The 21,180-nt window shown below is 44.4% G+C and overlaps 1 protein-coding gene across 1 annotated transcript; it reads right to left on the bottom strand.

The window, feature by feature from the left end:
- Positions 1-41: 41 nt before the first annotated feature.
- On the bottom strand, positions 42-15,502 carry ccdc80 (coiled-coil domain containing 80). Its single transcript, XM_055870337.1, has 10 exons — positions 15,191-15,502; positions 14,038-15,069; positions 12,893-13,611; positions 12,347-12,709; positions 12,007-12,163; positions 8,448-8,584; positions 6,258-6,409; positions 5,697-5,800; positions 3,334-3,417; positions 42-1,085 (listed from the first exon to the last, which is right to left on the bottom strand). Exons 2-10 carry the CDS (start codon positions 14,729-14,731, stop codon positions 766-768), a joined length of 2,730 nt encoding a protein of 909 aa, XP_055726312.1. The 5' UTR covers positions 14,732-15,069; positions 15,191-15,502; the 3' UTR covers positions 42-765.
- Between the last annotated feature and the right edge of the window lie 5,678 nt (positions 15,503-21,180).

The raw sequence follows: 21,180 nt of genomic DNA, 5'->3' as shown, positions 1-21,180 counted from the left end.
ATTTATACAAATTACTGAGATGTGTATTAACTCAGAAACTGTTGATTGTAAACAAAGTTTTATTTGTCATAAAGCACAACGGAGTATAAATAAGAACAATGTGTAGCAACAGGAAACTTAAACGAGTTGAAAATTCATCTTAGAAACACAGTTATAGCTCTGATATTGATAGCCTCAAATAAAAAATCCAATAAATACAAAGGTTTTGACTTATCTTTACACTTGTATCTACAATAAGGTGAAAATTAACATTTGGTCAGGAATGGAATTGAAGTAGACTGATAGAAAATGTGAAATGTTGATAAGTTTTTCGATTGTAATTCTTAATACACAAGAACAAGACTGATATAAAGAAAGATTGAGATTGATGACATCGCTATCCAATCATTTATTTCCTTCTAGTTCAAAACCAGGAAGTACAGAGATAACCCCTTACTCTTTAACCCTGTGCATAAACTTCCTGAAAACACAATCCACTAATAAGGAGGCGAGACAAAGTTTATACTCATGCCCCTCACACACACACATGCCCAAGTTTAATTAAATCTCTTTCCCCTAGCCCTTGATACTTACTGCTAACTTGTAGACTAGATTCAAGCGACATGGTGAAAATCCCATCTAGACTACCAGAGGGCTTGCTTACACCTATCTGATCCATTCAAATCTACAAAGGGCCATCAAGAAGCATCTATGAGATTAGGCAACATACTCCTTAGTGACCATATCATTGCTGATAGACTATTGACTATTGACACACTCTCCCTTTTAGTAACCGTATCCCTGGTGATAAGCATCCTGGTAACCGTCATAGCCATTGTGATGGTACCCGTAGCCCCCATACTCGTCTTCGGGGCAGCGCATGCCCAGTGACTGCTGGATGGCCATCTCCTGCCTGCGGAGCTGCATGGAGTCCACCAGGTCGTAGATGTTGGCCATGGACCACATGGGGCTCGGGTACCACGACTTGACGTTGCCGTCCTTTCCCACCAGCAGCATGGAGAAGTACTCTGGGCTGATCTGGAAGTAGTTGCGAATGTCTTTGACCAAGGCGGCCGAGAGGCCCTCACGTTCCACCGTGGCGCTGCCTGGAAGGTGGAGAGAGCGATGGATAGAGTCAGTCAATAGGCTTTGGTATGTTTGATATCTTTGACTAAAGAGGCATTCTCGCTCCATGGCCAAGCTGCCTCTCTAGAGTTAGAAAAGATTAGTTTGTGTTAATACTGTTATGGAAGAATTGAATTTCATATTATCCATTTAATGCGAAAGTGTGTGTGGATTCATTTCGTTGTCTTTTAAAGGTTCCGCTAAATTCAGCACCTCTGTCCCATCATCTTCCCCTGCAAAACTACCACTTCACTCAAGGAAAGCATTGATGGGTATTCCGAGGCTATTCAGTGAGCCGGATCATTTGGCTCCGCAAACAGTTCTTTGTTCAGTGGTGCTTAAAAATACCAAATCCATTATGTAAAGCCTAGAATGTTGCCTGCAATTATGTCATATCATGATATGCAAGTACAATTTTTACCTGACCAAAAAAAATGAAGAAATAAAATGGAATGCACTGCAAAAATATGTATGGACCAGAACGAGGCTCTCCTCACTACCAATTCTTACTGCAGTGAAGAATTACAATCTTCAGAGAATGTTTTTACAACGTATCTGCAGATAATCGTTATCGGGAGCTCAACAACCAGTAGTAACAGTATGTAAATGAGGGAGCCAATTGAATGGCTCTCGCAGATGCGATTCGGTTCCCGACATTCACCAAAAAGATCAGTTCAAAAAGAGCTGTTCGGTCACGAACGACCCGTCACTAAAGGAAAAGTCCATAAAGAGCTGTTCGGTCACGAACGACCCGTCACTAAAGGAAAAGTCCATAAAGAGCTGTTCGTTCACAAACGACCCATCACTAAAGGAAAGTCCATAAAGAGCTGTTCGTTCACAAACGACCCATCACTAAAGGAAAGTCCATAAAGAGCTGTTCATTCGCGAACGACCCGTCACTAAAGGAAAAGTCCATAAAGAGCTGTTCATTCGCGAACGACCCGTCACTAAAGGAAAGTCCATAAAGAGCTGTTCATTCACGAACGACCCGTCACTAAAGGAAAAGTCCATAAAGAGCACATAAGAATACTATTTGGCAGGCTAGAGAAATTAAAGGGAGGGTTTACATATTTCCTCCCTAACACTCCGGCCACAGGAGCTGTCTGCGTGCTTGTGCAGCAGTGAGGGGTGTATGGATAGAGGGCCGTGTGTGTGGTGTAGGCAGCAGCATCAGCAAGTTTTTTAGGTTGGGTCCCCTACCACAGAGGAGACATCAAACAGGTAGCATGGAGAGAAAACAGAAGAAGCAGCTGGGCTATAGGGACTTGGACTGGGGGAGACAGCAGGAGTTAGGGCTGAGGCTGGCCTACCTGCCTGCTGTGTCAATAAAACAACATCAGAAATTCAACATCATGGCTGTATGAACTGATTAAACTAAACATAACACATACAGCCCCATTGACCTTCCACTTGTCTTGTTTTATTTAATCTTCATACAGCCATTTCCCGTATGCAGTTTAATACATTTACATTACATTTAAGTCATTTAGCAGACGCTCTTATCCAGAGCGACTTACAAATTGGTGCATTCACCTTATGACATACAGTTGAAGTCGGAAGTTTACATACACTTAGGTTGGAGTCATTAAAACTAGTTTTTCAACCACTCCACAAATTTCTTGTTAACAAACTATAGTTTTGGCAAGTCGATTAGGACATCTACTTTGTGCATGACACAAGTAATTTTTCCAACAATTGTTTACAGACAGAATATTTCCCTGTATCACAATTCCAGTGGGTCAGAAGTTTACATACACTAAGTTGACTGTGCCTATAAGCAGCTTGGAAAATTCCAGAAAATTATGTGATGGCTTTAGACGATTCTGATAAGCTAATTGACATCATTTGGGTCAATTAGAGGTGTACCTGTGGATGTATTACAAGGCCTACCTTCAAACTCAGTGCCTCTTTGCTTGACATCATGGGAAAATCAAAAGAAATCAGCCAAGACATCAGATTTTTTTTTTAGTGTATGTAAACTTCTGACCCACTGGGAATGTGATGAAAGAAATAAAAGCTGAAATAAATCATTATCTCTACTATCTCTCCTGACATTTCACATTCTTAAAATAAAGTGGTGATCCTAACTGAACTAAGACAGGGATTTTTTACTCGGATTAAATGTCAGGAATTGTGAAAAACTGACTTTAAATGTCTTTGGCTGAGGTGTATGTAAAGTTCTGACTTCAACTGTACATCTAGGTGGTGTGGAGGCAACATGGTTCTTACCGTTGATTGGATAGAGCTCTAGGACTCCTCCCTGGTCCACTGCCTCCATGCCAACCAGCTTCAGGATGGAGATGTGTCTCAGGCCTGGGTCACCATGGAAACCACCACCACATCGATGAACACACAGCAGATAGGACATAATAGCACATTAGAACAACAAAATAATATTAGCATTGCCCACCTCCTCTTTTACGCCGCTGCTACTCTCTGTTATTATCTATGCTCAGTCACTTTAAAAACTCTACCTACATGTACATATTACCTCAATTACCTCGATTAACCGGTGCCCCCGCACATTGACTCTGTACCAGTACCCCCTGTATATAGTCTCGCTATTGTTATTTTACTGCTGCTCTTTAATTACTTGTTCCTTTTATTATTTATTCTTATTCGTATTTTTTAAACTGCATTATTGGTTAGGGGCTTGTAAGTAAGTATTTTACTGTAAGGTCTACACCTGTTGTATTCGGGCACATGTGACTAATACAATTTGATTTGATTTGATTCGTTTAGAAGAATGTATGTTATTTATCTTTGTGTAGCCTAATATTAATCAACCAATCAATATACATGCAAAAACACAGATACTGAAACAAACAATTCTGAAAATCAACCTGCAATAGAGCATGAGGGAAATATGATAATGATGAGCATGGTTTTGATTGTTTTACTCTACACAGAGTATTGACACACTCACAATCAGCTCTGGTTATTAACACCAATACTGAAGTTCTCGTGCACCACTGATTGTTCGTTTTTTTATTTTCATGTGGTGAATTTTCAAACCTCTTAGAACAAAACTCCAAACTGGTAACGCAGCCAGTCTTACATTCAGAACCTTTCATTGTGCGTTCATTGTGTTTGCAGGCATGTTTCCCCACACACCGAAAATATAATGAGTACATTGGTTGAATCACCAAAACACAACATAATGACATCTTCTCAACTTAGTTATTTTAACAACCAGTTTATCCAGTAGCAACACATTTAAGACCCATGTTTCAAAATGTCCCTTGGAATGTAGTATGCTACAGAACATTACATGACAGTACATTACACTGTTTTCACATTAGGCAATACACTTGCACTACCCATACAATTTTACTCAACATCAAATTTCCATAATTTCTATCTCATGTGTGATCAAAGGTGTGATCATTGAATACATCTTTCAAAATGTAATCAAATTAAAGAAATGAAAAAAACTATATTTAGCAGGCATTAGTTTGTATCAAGCCTGTCTTGAACATTTGGCCATAGGTTGTCATCGAAATCGCAGTAAATATCATTGTTGGTTAAGGGCTTGTAAGTAAGCCCTTACAGCCCTTACACTACAGCCCCTTATAAGGGCTTGTAAGTAAGAATTTCACGGTAAGGTCTACACTTGTTGTATTCGGCGCATGTGACAAATAAAGTTCGATTTGATTTGTTCATGCATCCCGGAAAACCCTTTTTACAGGGTTATTCCTAGCCTGACATACAGTACCAGTCAAATGTTTGGACACACCTACTCATTCAAGTAAAAAAAAAATAATTGTACTATTTTCTACATTGTGACATCAAAATTATGAAATAACACATATGGAATCATTTAGTAACCAAAAAAGTGTTAAACAAATCTAAATATATTTAAGATTTAAGATTCTTCAAAGTAGCCACCCTTTGCCTTGTTGACAGCTTTTCATAGTTTTGATGAAAGCCCCCCCCCCCCCCCCCCCCCCCCCCCCCCACCCCCCACCTAAAATTACATTTACATTACATTTAAGTCATTTAGCAGACGCTCTTATCCAGAGCGACTTACAAATTGGTGCATTCACCTTATGACATCCATCTGACTGTATGGCCTTCCTCTTGCTCTTTTTGTTAGTATCATCTTTTACCAGATCTAATGTGCTATATTCTCCCTCATCAATTGTGTGGGTGCGTGTCTCTGTCCCTGGATGCGTATGCACATGTCTGCGAGAAACAATTATAATGGTCCTCCTCAATCTCAGTGACTGCCAACACTTATATTATGACTACTAAAGTATATGTATTTACCTATCAATCTAAAATTCAACAAATGGATAGAGAGCCTAATGTTCTTCTGTATGAGATCAGGTCTGACTGGAGGCTGTTGTAAATCTAATATGATTTACACATACTTTGAACCACAGGGAGCAGTGTGTATGTGTGTGTGTGTGTGTGTGTGTGTGTGTGTGTGTGTGTGTGTGTGTGTGTGTGTGTGTGTGTGTGTGTGTGTGTGTGTGTGTGTGTGTGTGTGTGTAACAACCCCCAGGCACTAGACTAGTCACTTCCTGTAGATGGGATAAATATTGTTTAAGGAATATGATAATAACTCAACAATTCCTTCTTATACTCACCCAGGTTGCAGGCTTGGCTGGTCAGGGCATAGAGTTGCTGCTGATAGGCCCATTCCTCATCGTTGGGGGCGGAGATTACAAACAGGCGACGCCTCCAACGGAACCTGAGAACCCAAAGACGGAACTAGGATGAAAGATGTAGATTAAACAGTCATGTCATCAACCAAGTCATTTTCTGTCCAAACTCCAGACCCTTTGGCTCACTGTCAGACTGGAATTTAGTCTCTATTGCAACAAACCACAGTCAATCTGTTGAAGACAGAAATATAGGACCATAGTCAATCAATCCAAGACAATGGTGTTAACGTAGAGTACTAGAAGTACAGGCTCGTGCATACTGTCCGCCATCAGAGCCAAGTTTAGCTCATAAAGAACTGTTGAATTTGTGGTGCAGGTGATTTAGTGTGAATATTCATGTTGACTACAAATTCTGACCACAGCCTCCTCAACGAGACCCCTGCCTAGCTTGAGACAATATTCTCACTGGCTATGAGCTAATGACTGTTTAAAATTCCAGACGCTGCCACAGCCATCAGCAAGACTAACGTGCACACACACTACCTGGAGAGGAAGTTCTCCAGTGATCTGGGTTTGTCCTCCTTCTTGCAGACAACTCCGTCTCTCTTCTGCTGTTCCATCTCTCTGATGCGAGAGGAGAAGGTGTCGATGTAATCAAACACAGCCTTCATGGCGATCGGGACCTCGTAGGATTGCTGTTAGAGGAACAAACACACATCAAGACAGAAAAAAAACAGTGGACCAAAAAGATAAGCATTGGAGGATTTGAGTGTACAATCCTTATTCGATTCTTTAAGTTGTCAGGAGAAAAACATAACAAATGCTATTCCTTTGTTATACCTATCCCAGTATTTCTAGAAAATTGTGTATCCTTTATTCCTAAAAAATCTGTATGCAAATGAAACAAGACACTGAGCCATGTTTTCGATGAGAATCAGATTCCCTTCACACACAGCAAATTTGTGGGTGTTAAACTATTGGAGTTGAGTTAAAAAGTGTTGTGAGTGTTATATCTGATTCTAGTGGGGTTAACACCAGTGGGATTGAAATTGACACCACCTGCGGTGAATAAATGGAATTGAAATTGAGTGATGTTACTCGACTGTTGAGTTAATTTCCGTTAACTCTCTCAGAGTGAAAAAGACATGGGTGGGGCCTCATTATTATATTTCCCAGCATGCTTTGTTGCAGGTTGCTTTTTAGAATAGTTTTAATATCTATGTTTCTGCATGCGCAATGATTGATTAATTGATCTTATACTACACAAAGATAAATAACATAAATGTTTCTAAGCAAATCCAATCTGTAAGTGGTTGGATTTATTTAACCCATTATTGAGATGGTTTAGGTAGTCTCATTGATCAACCTTTCCTACCTTGGCAGTCATTTTAACTGCAGGTTGCGGGGGATTAAAAGTTCAAATTCTTCAATATCCTATGGCTGGATTTGAATAGGAATTATGTAACACTTTGGAAGCCTGCATAATATGACTTGTTGATGTGGCCAGCAAACCAGGAGTTTCAGACAACTGTGTTAGGGTGAAACTTGAATGTTGAAGCATGGTATAGTCTAAAAAGGTCATTTATTGTGATAAATAATTACATTTTGATGATAAAATATATATTTAGGCACTCTCTGAAAGCTACGGGACTGAAAGCATTTGAATGCAACAATCATGTCTCTGTCACTAGCAAACACAGTCATGGGTGGTACAGGTACCTTTAAAATTAACTTGAGTGGCACCCTGGAAAATAAATATGCAAATAAGGCTTTACACCCTACAGTGTTAAAAGAACAACAAAAAATGAGTTACGGTAACACCACAAGTGTTAATTCCATAACACTGAGGAAGTGTAACAGCATCTGCCCTAATAAAGTGTTAATTTAAGTCCAAATTTGCAACACGCTTGGTGTTAGGGACCCAACACTCTTGGGGTCTTAGTTCATCAACACTTTGAAAAGTGTTAGTCATATACACACTAAGAAAGTGTTACATTTAACACTGTGGGTGTTAAAATTCTGATCTCAAATTTGCTCAGTTCAGAATGTGATATTCCCCAATGCAGCATTACACACTCACAGAAGCACAGGCACACACACTTTCTAATGGATCAGGTGAGGGTCTGCTGCCATGGATACAGTCTCCCTCACTGTTTTTCGCATTCCCTGTCACTCCCCTCTCTCTCTCTCCCTCTCTCTTACCCACACCATGTGCCCTGTAATGTTAATAGAATTTCCTGTCTGTACTGACAGCATTAGAGGGTTGCTTGCACACTGGCGTCTTTGTTTAATCCGCCTGAAAACAGCCTGGTGGTTTACACACACACACACACACACACACACACACACACACACACACACACACACACACACACACACACACACACACACACACACACACACACACACACACACACACAAACACAGCTGTTGGGAGAACGTCATGATGTGTGAATTAAACCAGTGTTTAATCACGGCAGGATGTTTACAGTATGGAGAAGGCAGGTCAGCCAACATGAGTCTATGTCTAATTGGCCAAACAGAGAGGTTAGGTGTATGTGCTCCATTTAGCTCACTTGGCAAGATGGTTGGGTCGAGTAGTAGACTTTAGTTCTAAACGGAATGGTCCAAAAAGTGCGGACTCCGACAATGCGGTGTGCCAGATTGCAAAATAATGCACTCCTAGTAAGACGCCTAGAAAAAGAGAGAGAGAAAGAGCGAGACAAAACCCACCTTGGCTCTCATGTCAGTGTCAGTGAGAACCATGTGGAAGTCGTTAAATGTCATATAAAACTCCTTCCTGAGCTCTGTGATCAGATCCTGGTTCACCAGGTCCTCCTGACGAAGACCCGTCATAGGCTTGTCGTTCTCTGGGAGGGGAAGAGAAGGAGAAGGGAGAGAAGAGAGCGAGAGAAAATTGAGAAACAGACAACCAATTAAAATTGAGTTTAGTACAATTTAACAGACTCCTGTCCAGAGCAACTTACAATAATGAGTGCATTTTCAGATAAGGAAGCTAAAACTACTGCATAGTACAACCAGGGTCATGGGGAAACAGGGATTGGACATCCCACTTCCTACCAGAGACTGGATGGGTTGACATATGTTTCCCTCATAATATTTAGGAGAGGTGGAGTCATGGCCTTATTAGTTATTATTGGTTACACCTATCCCTGTCTCTTCAGCTCTGCAAAAATAGAGGTAGGGTAAGGAGGGGACTACTGGGGGAATCAACGGTTGATTTTGGGCGAGCGTCTGTTTGAGGTAAAATACATCTACCACCCAAAAGGAGGGCAATGGTGTGTTTACTCTAGGCTTACTGCTTCCTCTGAGAAGACACACAAACGAGCGCGCACGCACACACACAAACACACACTGAGGCCATCTCTATTACCAAACATTGGCAATATTCTGTATCAAACAGAGTGAGAGGGAGATGGCTGAGGAGGAAGAAGCCAATCTAGATTGTTTGTCTTCTTTTTATTTCCTTCAACTCTTTGGAATGTCTCACTCCCTTTCAACATGGATATTCCTTTAAAAAAAAAAAGAATGCTTGTTGGGGCAGACCGGACTGCATCTCAGACTACATTCCAGATCTCGCTCTGTTTTCCTTTGTTTTGATTGGAATCCCACCCAAAAGACCACAGCTCTCTTCAACATGAGGGAATGACAGAGGCCATTTGTTGACTTACTGTATGTTTTGACTGGAAACCCATCAGTCTCCACCCCAAGGATTTTCTTTTAAACCCAATGTTTCCTGATGTGATTGAGAGGATAAGGACTCCACATTTCTGCTTTATACTATAAACAGAACTGGTCACCTTTTGAAAGCATACAGCAATATATATGAAGATGTTTTCAATCCACAGCCATCCCCCTTTCTACAGAAAACAAATGGTGTCTTCCTATGGATTACATATACAGTATCTGTAGCGCCATGGTTTCTAAGGCAAAGCGGTGATCCATCTATCTATCCTGAACAGGAATATTCTCATGCAGGAAGTTGGCTTGATCACATGGCTTAGAGGAGCTAACACAGCTAGAAAATTTGGTTCTTTGGAAGTTGTGGGAACGTATGTTTTTGGTTTCCCATTGGTACTGGGAATGAAGCCATAAGTTTCAGGACTTTTTAGGATGCAGGGAGGTTCTGAGAACGTTTCACTATGGTTCCCTGAAAGTTTTCTTGAGAAGTTTTCTTAACATTCTGATGACGAAATGATTAGTTATTTGAAGGTAATTAAATAACGTTCTGAGAACATGTTTCCATCAGACTTTTAATAACACTGCTAGCTTAATTTGGGTTAACTGTTCTGAACTCCAAGCACAGCTAGGACACATGGAAATTCATTAACTTATGCTGAAGTACTGAAATTCCCACCTAAGAAACATGGTTCTCAGAACGTTATTTGCAATCTGGTTATCCTGCACCATTCCCAGAACATTGTGTGATGGTTGTATGCAAAATAACTATCGGATAACCCCACTCCAAGAAACAAATGGTTCCTGAACATTATGTGCTAGCTGGGACTGTAGTTACCACTTACACAGCCCACAGCTATAGCCCTTAATCACAGCACCCTGTACACACACACCCTGTACACACACACCCTGTACACACACACACACACACACACACACACACACACACACACACACACACACACACACACACACACACACACACACACACACACTGACCAATGCCTCAAAGTCTGCATTGCACTCAAAGGTAAGGATGATGTCATCCAACACAGGGAACCTTTTTCCAGCTGTGAAAGGACCATTTACACACGGACACACAAACACCCGCACGAACACACACACACGCTCACCCGCACGAACTCACACACACATTAACCCTTGGAGCGATGCTCGGAACATAAAACTAACCACCGTCCGGTTTGTAACATGGGTGGGTGTGACATCACTTCAAAACTTTCTGTCATTCCGTCTGTGGAACATGTTGTTGTGTAGAATCAGAGAGAATAATAACGTTTTATACAGTAGGGCTGTGTCCTGACATTAACACATCCTAACTATAGGCTGGAGGCAGGATTCAAATCTCCATAAAACTACAAATATTGTCGCTTGCCAAGCCCAATTTACAACGCAAATCTCATAAGACGCATTTGTAATCTTGAGCCATCTGAATAAGTAGCTTTGAAGAAAATCAACAAAAGGGAGACTCTAATTCATCTTGAAGATAAGCCATGTAAGCTAACCCAAGACACATGAGTGTGTGGTGAGCTGTGTGTGTGTGTGTGTGAGAGAGAGAGAGGTGACCTAACTCTAGCTTACACATTAGCTGCAGAGGAAGCAGACTTTCCCAATGTCACCAATGATAAACTAGGAAGGTATTCAGCCGGGATCGCCACCCACACGCACACTGGCGGACTTACCATTAGGCAGAAGAGGCAATTGCCTCAGGTCTCACAATATCAAGGGGCCTAATGAGCTGAGCGTAAAAAAAAAAAATATATATATATATTTACAAATATTACAATAGTTTTTCTGCTTGAGGCCCCCCTCATGCTACGCTCGAGGCATAATACATAAATATGAATAAAAATCCCCTTCAAAAGCTGTCTGTTTAAGCTAGAGACATGCATGGGCTGAATCTTAATCCACTGCATCCGCCGATGTCTGCCTTCCGCATTGGTGGTGGAAGGTGGCAGAGCTACAGAGGTGTTTCTCTGTAGCTTTTTCTCATGAAAACGTCTGTAGCGATCGAACGGTTTGGCCAATAAATGATTATGCCCATTCTATGGAAAGGTGAGACTCTCACAAACACAAAGCCCCCCCTTCCGATCCGTGTGGGCACATGCGCGAAGCACTCATGGCGAAGCAGTGAAAGCCTTTGTGCACCATTAACTTTCATGTCTGGGACTCAGGAGGCTTTGGCGCTGTCACCACATTGTGTCTTTGCAATGGTAGTGTTATCCTGTTCACAGTGTTATTGTGTCGAGCCTCTCTTATTGTTTGCTGCAGACTCACTCCAGACACCTGCTAGCCTTCTGTTCTATCAGAGGAGTTTAGGATAGCAGGGGTAAAATCAGGACAGGGCAGTAACAGCAATACAGGACACCTACTGTAACTTAAGGGCTCAATTGAATCTGTATCGCCGAAGTTCAGCGCTATAGCGTGTTTGAAATCTAAAGGCAATGTTCCCACGTTCGCGGAGACTGCATTTACAGTATGCCGGCTGAATCAGAAATTACCTTTACATTTCAAGTGTACTATAGCCGATACGGACTGTTCCTGCAATAGTGTGTTAGTAGAGATGTGTACATACCCAGCTGGTAGTGATCTATCTTCATTGTGGAGTTGGTGACATAGCCAAAGATGGTGATGATGGAGACTTTCCTGATGGCCATCTCACACACCGTCTCCAGGTACTCATCCCTCTGTTGCACATACATAGTGCTCTCCTCACTGGGGGCCGTTATGATCTGGAGACACACACACAGAAAGAGACTGGGTTAGACACACACACACACACACACACACACTGCTGTGGAGATTGTGTTTATAATAGACAGCGGGGATGGAGAGGATGGGGACTGATTTTACTACCCTGCCCTCGGCAACACTGTGATAAGAATCTAGACAGGCTGCAAAACACTGGTACTTACCACAAGTCGTCTCCTGTTCTCAAAGTAGGTCAGGAAGGAAGCCAGGGAACCCTTAGGAGGCGGAGGCTTCTTGGTGGGTTTGTGGTACTCCTCTTTCTCGTGATTCTTCAACACCTTCTTTCCGTTCTTCTTCCCGTTGTTTTTTCCCTCCTTCCCCACCTTCGCTCCTCTCCTCTCTGCCTTGTCCCTCTTGGTGGCCTTTTCCGGTTTGCCGTTCTTTTTCTTCTTCTTCTCAGTATTGTCGTGTTTTCCCTTGCCCCTCTTGGTTGGGCTGACCTCTGTGTTGACCTCTGTCTGTGTCTCTGGGATGCTGGCGGTGGGCCGGCTTGATTCATAATTCTCCTCATACTCATTATTCAACACCTGGAGAGAAGAGAGGAGAGAAGAGAAGAGGAGAGGAGAGAAAAGTAGAGGATAGGAGAGAAGAGGACTTTATTGATCACCAAAATCAAGCCTGATGCAACAAATGCAACAGAGAACAACATACAGCAACATTCTGTCTCAACATCAATGTAATAAGTGAAATGTAATAAGTCAACTGCATACCTTCCCATTCTTCCTTTTGGTAGGTTTGCCCTTGGTGGGTTTGTGCTGGGTGCGTATCACTCCGGCCGGTTTACGGACGTTGTGGTCCTTCCCCTCCTTGTCTGTTCGGTTGTCCCCAGACGTGGTGGTTTTGGGCGGGTACCTCGCCCTGTCTCTCCCCTTGTCTCTGCGGTTATAGGGCTCAGGCGTGGTCCTAGGGGCAGGCAGCCAGTGAGGGGTGGTTTGGGCTTTTGTGGGTCTCTGGGTTCTGGTGGTAGTGGTGGTGGTCTGTCGTGTGGTCACAGGACGTTTAGTTGTGGTTGTTGTGGGCTTTGGTGTGGTTGTTGCTTTCGTTGTTGTCGTGGTGGCTTTTGTCGTGGTCGTCGTGGGTCTTGTTGTTATCGAAGTTGTCGTTGGCCTCGTTGTCGTCGACCTCGTGGCAATGGTGGTGGTTGTTGTGGGTCTCCTCATTGGCTTCCTCGCAGGCGGCTTCCTCTCTGGGATCGGGTCTACCTGTCCACCTGTTTCAACTTCCATCCCTGAGTCTCCACCCCCACCACCCACTTGGCCCTCTACTCCCGCCCCTTTACACTTCTGGACGAATCCCTTCTGTCGGATCTTCTCCAGCTTCCTCATTGGTGCCTGGTCGATGACCTCGTACATGGCCTCCAGCCTGACTGGATAGGGGTACCTCTCCTCCACTTGCAGTGTTTTCCTCAGGAGCACCATACCAAACTTACCTGGACAGGACAGGGTGACAAGTTTCATTTACTGAGTAAAGTAGACTAGCTAATATGGCTTTGGCCACAAGCAACATGCCGAAACGAGAAAAACTCAGCAAGCATGCTGTAAGCATCCCAACCTTACCTGTAAAGACTCAGATTTATGTTATTAATTTTCACTGCTTGTCAGCATAAAACATGCAGTAAACATACAAATATCCAGCATCACACCAAGCACCCCCATAACCCCCACTCCTAACACCAAGCACCCCCATAACCCCCACTCCTAACACCAAGCACCCCCATAACCCCCACTCCTAACACCAAGCAGGTGTTGACAGATCTGAATGGCAGGTTCAATCTAGCCCCCCACAGAGATTCTCTTAGATCTGCTAACACTGAAGGAGTAGGGCTAGGGGATGTTTCCAGGCGGGCCAGGCCTACCTTTCTCCAGTTTGAGGAAGGTCATGAGGCGGGGGATAAGCACTTTGTCCAAAGGTTCCTCCATCACCTTCCCCTCGCTGGTGATCCGCCTCACCTTCCCACCCATCTCCCCCTCCTGGTGGAATATCACGATCTGCTGCACGTGCCTCTCTGCCAGCTCACAATACACGTCTGGCTTCAGCAGTGTCATCATCAGCCGGTAGTAACCGTCTGAGTCATGTGGAGCAGAAATCACCAGGACTCGGTTCTTCCCTGCAAAGCTCGCCAGGAGGTTAGGCGAGCCTGCGCTGCTTGGCATTCGGGTCTGTCTGGCCCTCGCCCCGGGAGTGCCTTCATCCTGAAACATGCCAGACTGGAGGGGAGCCATCTTCCCAGCTACCCTCCTCCCTGCTGCCCTTGCCAGCGCTCCACCTCTCCTGCCCTGTCCAGACCCAGTCCTGGGCTGAAGAACAGAGACCTGGTCCGCCTGCATGTCCTCGTCGCGCCTGGCACTGATCCCGGAGGGCACCGAGGGGGAGCCGGGTCCTGGGCGGGTTCCTCCCACGCCGACAGTGCGCTCGAGCTGCAGACGCCCGGTATTGAGTTTGGTGCGTTGGCGCAAGGGAAACCTTCTGAGGTGGGCCTGTTTGTCGGCGTGTCCTGCCCACGCTAGCAGACACAGCAGGGACAGACCCAGGACAAACTCTCCCCGCATTATTGTAAACTGTTAGTTACAATAAACAACCAGAAAGAGAGAAGAATATCCAACAGTGGACATGGGACCTGTGTGCGTCTTTAGAGCATTTATGTTCAATAAATAAGAAATAAAGTCCAGCGCAGTAAAAAAAAAACAGAGTGCAAGAGAGGCCAACACTTTATGATTGTGTTTTAAAGCATGCCTTTACTTTTTGCAGTGGAACACCAGCCAAACCCAAACCCCACTTCACCAGCCTGCGATCAACCTGAGAGCCGCGTGAAAACGCAGACAGGAAAACTCACCAGAGAGGTTCTAAAATATCCAAACCAGGCACCAATTGACGGAGTCAGCAATTCCTGAAAAACATTCGGGGTATTTAGAAACCGTTAATCCAAACTTCCAACTTCAGCTCTCAAAATAACCACACAAATTAGGAAAATACGCGGACTTTGCCAATTCTGGAAAAATGTTTCATACCATTTATAAACTCCGAGTGTACGCGACATTTTAACATCCACAAGTAAACAGATATACAGCACTGTCTCGAAAACAATTCCGTGTTATTTTATTCTCGGACCTGACCATTATTTAAAAAGATCGTTTTTTCCAACTATCAAGGTAATCCAACTAAAAAGCAGGGCGTTTTACGCATAGCAAGCCTAGTCCGATTTCAAGAGGAAAACCTGCACAGAGTGGCTCTTCTGTATGGGAAATGCGTCTCCCTCTACTTTCTCCCGACTCCCCAAACTAAACTACAGAAGCTATCCCAGTAATGTCGACACCTTTAAGCCTGCCCTGCCTCAGACTCTCCTCGCTAGCGCAGTGGCGCTATACCAGCCTGGCCTCATAGACTAGACGTAACATAGTAAATGTAAATCTAGGAGACAAACATTTGTGTCAAATCAAGACAAATCAAATCAAATTGTATTAGTCACATGCGCCAAATACAACAGTTGTAGATCTTACAGTGAAATGCCTACTTACGAGCCCCTAACCATCAATGCAGTAAAAAAAAAAAACAGATTAAAGACCAGAAAGTAAAATAACACTAGTGAGACTATATACAGGGGGGTACTGATACAGAGTCAGTGTGCGGGGGCACTGATTAGTTGAGGTAATATGTACATGTAGGTAGAGTTATTAAAGTGACTATGCATAGATGACAATAGAGAGTAGCAGTGGTGTAAAGAGGGGGAGGGGGGTAATGCAAATTGTCTGGGTAGCCATTTGACTAGATGTTCAGGAGTCTTATGGCTTGGGGGTTGAAGCTGTTTAGAATGTTTATAGGCTTATGTAGCCAAAATGTATCTATGATCGTACGCTATCCATTTATGTTTTTTGTATGCTATTTTAATATGAGAATTAACCACTGATATCAGGCCCCACCCGGCCATGATTACAGACACCTGTGTGTCTTTTTTCACTATATAAATGAGTCATCCCGCAGTGTTTGTCATTATACCCTGATGAAGACAGTTTGTCTGTCTAAACATTGGACATAAATATTTTTGCATCTAAGCTCCTAGAGTGTGCAGGTCTCCTTTATTTTTTTAGAAGCCTCTTGGATCTAGACTTGGCGCTCCGGTACCGCTTCCCGTGCGGTAGAAGAGAGAACAGTCTATGACTAGGGTGGCTGGAGTCTTTGACAATTTTTAGGGCCTTCCTCTGACACCGCCTGGTATAGAGGTACTGGATGGCAGGAAGCTTGGCCCCAGTGATGTACTGGGCTGTATGCACTACCCTCTGTAGTGCCTTGCGGTCAGAGGCCGAACAGTTGCCATACCAAGCAGTGATGCAACCGGTCAGGATGCTCTCAATGTTGCAGCTGTAGAACCTTTTGAGGATCTGAGGACCCATGACAAATCTTTTCAGTCTCCTGAGGGGGAATAGGTTTTGTCGTGCCCTCTTCATGACTGTCTTGGCATGCTCGGACCATGTTAGTTTGTTGGTGATGTGGACACCAAGGAACTTGAAGCTGTCAACCTGCTCCACTGCAGCCCCGTCGATGAGAATGGGGACGTGCTCGGTCCTCTTTTTCCTGTAATCCACAATCATCTCCTTTGTCTTGATCACGTTGAGGGAGAGGTTGTTGTTCTGGCACCACATGGCCAGGTCTCTGACCTCCTCCCTATAGGGTGTCTCGTTGTTGTTTGTGATCAGGCCTATCACTGTTGTATCATCGGCAAATTTGATGATGGTGTTGGAGTCGTGCCTGGCTTTGCAGTTATGAGTGAACAGGGAGTACAGGAGGTGACTGAGAATGCACCCCTGAGGGGCCCCTGTGTTGAAGATCAGTGTGGCCTACCCTTACCACCTGGGGGGCGGTCCGTCAGGAAGTCCAGGATCCAGGTGCAGAGGGAAGGGTTTAGTCCCAGGGTCCTTAGCTTATTGATGAACTTTGAGGGCACTGTGGTGTTGAACGCTGAGCTGTAGTCAATGAATAGCATTCTCACATAGGTGCTCCCTTTGTCCAGGTGAGAAATGTCAGTAGGGCGTGCAATAGAGAATGCATCATCTGTGGATCTGTTGGGGCGGTATGCAAATTGGAGTGGGTTTAGGGTTTCTGTGATGATGGTTTTGATATGAGGTATGACCATCCTTTCAAAGCACTTCATGCTTTCATGCCGTTCCAGAGAGACATCAGAGATTGTAACGTTCTCTGCTTCACGGAAACATGGCTAACTCAAGAGACGCTAACGGAGTCGGTGCAGCCAGCTCGTTTCTTCACGCATCGCGCCGACAGAAACATACATCTTTCTGGTAAGAAGAGGGGCGGGGGTGTATGCCTTATGATTAACGAGACGTGGTGTGATCATAACAACATACAGGAACTCAAGTAATTTTGTTCACCTGATCTAGAACTCCTCACAATCAAATGTCGACCGCATTATCTACCATGTGAATTCTCTTCGATTATAATCACAGCCGTATATATTCCCCCCCAAGCAGACACATCAATGGCCCTGAACGAACTTTATCTGACTCTTTGTAAACTGGAAACCACACACCCTGAGGCTGCATTCATCGTAGCTGGGGATTTTAACAAGGCTAATCTGAAAACAAAACTCCCTAAATTCTATCAGCATATCGATTGTGCTACCAAGGCTGGTAAAACCTTGGATCATTGTTATACAAACTTCCGCGACGCATATAAGACCCTCCCCCGCCCTCCTTTCGGAAAAGCTGACCCCGACTCCATTTTGTTGCTTCCAGCCTACAAACAGAAACTAAAACAACAAGCTCCCTCGCTCAGGTCTGTTCAACGCTGGTCCGACCAATCTGATTCCACGCTTCAAGACTGCTTCGATCACGCGGATTGGAATATGTTCCGCATTGCGTCCAACAACAACATTGACGAATATGCTGATTCGGGGAGCGAGTTCATTAGAAAGTGCATTGACGATGTCGTACCCACAGCAACGATTAAAACATTCCCAAACCAGAAACCGTGGATTGACGGCAGCATTCGCGTGAAACTGAAAGCGCGAACCACTGCTTTTAACCAGGGCAAGGTGACCGGAAACATGACCGAATACAAACAGTGTAGCTATTCTCTCCGCAAGGCAATCAAACAAGCTAAGTCCCAGTACAGAGACAAAATAGAGTCGCAATTCAACAGCTCAGACACAAGAGGTATGTGGCAGGGTCTACAGTCAATCACGGATTACAAAAAGAAAACCAGCCCCGTCGCGGACCAGGATGTCTTGCTCCCAGACAGGCTTAATAACTTTTTTGCTCACTTTGAGGACAATACAGTGCCACTGACACAGCCCGCTACCAAAACCTGCGGGCTCTCCTTCACTGCAGCCGAGGTGAGTAAAACATTTAAACATGTTAACCCTCGCAAGGCTGCAGGCCCAGACAGCATTCCCAGCCGCGTCCTCAGAGCATGCGCAGACCAGCTGGCTGGTGTGTTTACGGACATATTCAATCAAACCTTATCCCAGTCTGCTGTTCCCACATGCTTCAAGAGGGCCACCATTGTTCCTGTTCCCAAGAAAGCTAAGGTAACTGAGCTAAACGACTACCGCCCCGTAGCACTCACTTCCGTCATCATGAAGTGCTTTGAGAGACAAGTCAAGGACCATATCACCTCCACCCTACCGGACACCCTTGACCCACACAATTTCTTACCGGCACAATAGGTCCACAGACGACGCAATCGCAACCACACTGCACACTGCCCTAACCCATCTGGACAAGAGGAATACCTATGTGAGAATGCTGTTCATCGACTACAGCTGAGCATTTAAGACCATAGTACCCTCCAAACTCGTCATCAAGCTCGTGACCCTGGGTCTCGACCCCGCCCTGTGCAACTGGGTCCTGGACTTCCTGACTTGCCGCCCCCAGGTGGTGAGGGTAGGTAACAACATCTCCACCCCGCTGATCCTCAACACTGGGGCCCCACAAGGGTGCGTTCTGAGCCCTCTCCTGTACTCCCTGTTCACCCACGACTGCGTGGCCATGTACGCCTCCAACTCAATCATCAATTTTGCGGATGACACTACAGTGGTAGGCTCGATTACCAACAACGACGAGACGGCCTACAGGGAGGAGGTGAGGGCCCCCGGAGTGTGGTGTCAGGAAAATAACCTCACACTCAACGTCAACAAAACAAAGGAGATGATTGTGGACTTCAGGAAACAGCAAAGGGAGCACCCCCCTATCCACATCGACAGGTCAGTAGTGGAGAAGGTGGAAAGTTTTAAGTTCCTCGGTGTACACATCACGGACAAACTGAATTGGTCCACCCACACAGACAGCGTTGTGAAGAAGGCGCAGCAGCGCCTCTTCAACCTCAGGAGGCTGAAGAAATTTGGCTTGTCACCAAAAGCACTCACAAACTTCTACAGATGCACAATCGAGAGCATCCTGTCGGGCTGTATCACCGCCTGGTACGGCAACTGCTCCACCCACAACCGTAAGGCTCTCCAGAGGGTAGTGAGGTCTGCACAACGCATCAGCGGGGGCAAACTACCTGCCCTCCAGGACACCTACACCACCCGATGTCACAGGAAGGCCATAAAGATCATCAAGGACAACAACCACCCAAGCCACTGCCTGTTCACCCCGCTATCATCCAGAAGGCGAGGTCAGTACAGGTGCATCAAAGCAGGGACCGAGAGACTGAAAAACAGCTTCTATCTCAAGGCCATCAGACTGTTAAACAGCCACCACTAACATTTAGCGGCCGCTGCCAACATACTGACTCAACTCCAGCCACTTTAATAATGGGAATTGATGGAAATTATGTAAAAATGTACCACTAGCCACTTTAAACAATGCCACTTAATATAATGTTTACATGTTTACACCCTACATTACTCATCTCATATGTATATGTATATACTGTACTCTATATCATCTACTGCATCTTGCCATCTTTATGTAATACATGTATCACTAGCCATTTTAAACTATGCCACTTTATGTTTACATACCCTACATTACTCATCTCATATGTATATACTGTACTCTATACCATCTACTGCATCTTGCCTATGCCGTTCTGTACCATCACTCATTCATATATCTTTATGTACATATTCTTTATCCCTTTACACTTGTGTGTAGAAGGTAAAGGTTGTGGAATTGTTAGGTTAGATTACTTGTTGGTTATTACTGCATTGTCGGAACTAGAAGCACAAGCATTTCGCTACACTCGCATTAACATCTGCTAATCATGTGTATGTGACAAATAAAATTTGATTTGATTTGGCTACAGATGTGAGTGCTGCGGGTCGGTAGTCATTTAGGCAGGGTACCTTAGTGTTCTTGGGCACAGGCACTATGGTGGTTTGCTTAAAACATGTTAGTATTACAGACATGGACAGGGAGAGGTTGAAAATGTCACTGAAGACACTTGCCAGTTGCTCAGTGCATGCTCGCAGTACACGTTCTGGTATTCTGTCTGGCCCTGCGGCCTTGTGAATGTTGACCTGTTTAAGGATCTTACTCACATCGGCTGCGGAGAGCGTGATCACACAGTCGTCCTGCACAGCTGGTGCTCTCATGCATGGTTCAGTGTTATTTGCCTCCAAGCAAGCATAGAAGTAGCTTAGCTCGTCTGGTATGCTTGTGTCACTGGGCAGCTCTCAGCTGTGCTTCCCTTTGTAGTTTGTAATGTTTGCAAGCCCTGCCACATCCAACGAGCGTCAGAGCTGGTGTAGTATGATTCGATGTTAGTCCTGTATTGGCACTTTGCCTATTTGATGATTCGTCGGAGGCATAGCTTAATTTCTTATAAATTTCCGGGTTAGAGTCCCACTCCTTGAAAGCGGCAGCTCAAACTTTAGCTCAGTGCAGATGCTGCCTGTAATCCATGGCTTCTGGTTGGGGTATGTACATGCGATCACATATAATATGTTATGTTTGTTATGGTTACATAAGGCAAAAACGAAAGTAGGGTGGTTGGTCAGAGCATATAACATGAACTTCTAGCAATCTAAAGTTTGTGAGTTTGA

This window comes from Salvelinus fontinalis, chromosome 19 (genome assembly GCF_029448725.1).
Source record: "Salvelinus fontinalis isolate EN_2023a chromosome 19, ASM2944872v1, whole genome shotgun sequence".
Lineage (NCBI taxonomy): Eukaryota > Metazoa > Chordata > Actinopteri > Salmoniformes > Salmonidae > Salvelinus > Salvelinus fontinalis.
This window is presented reverse-complemented; position numbering and strand designations above follow the sequence as displayed.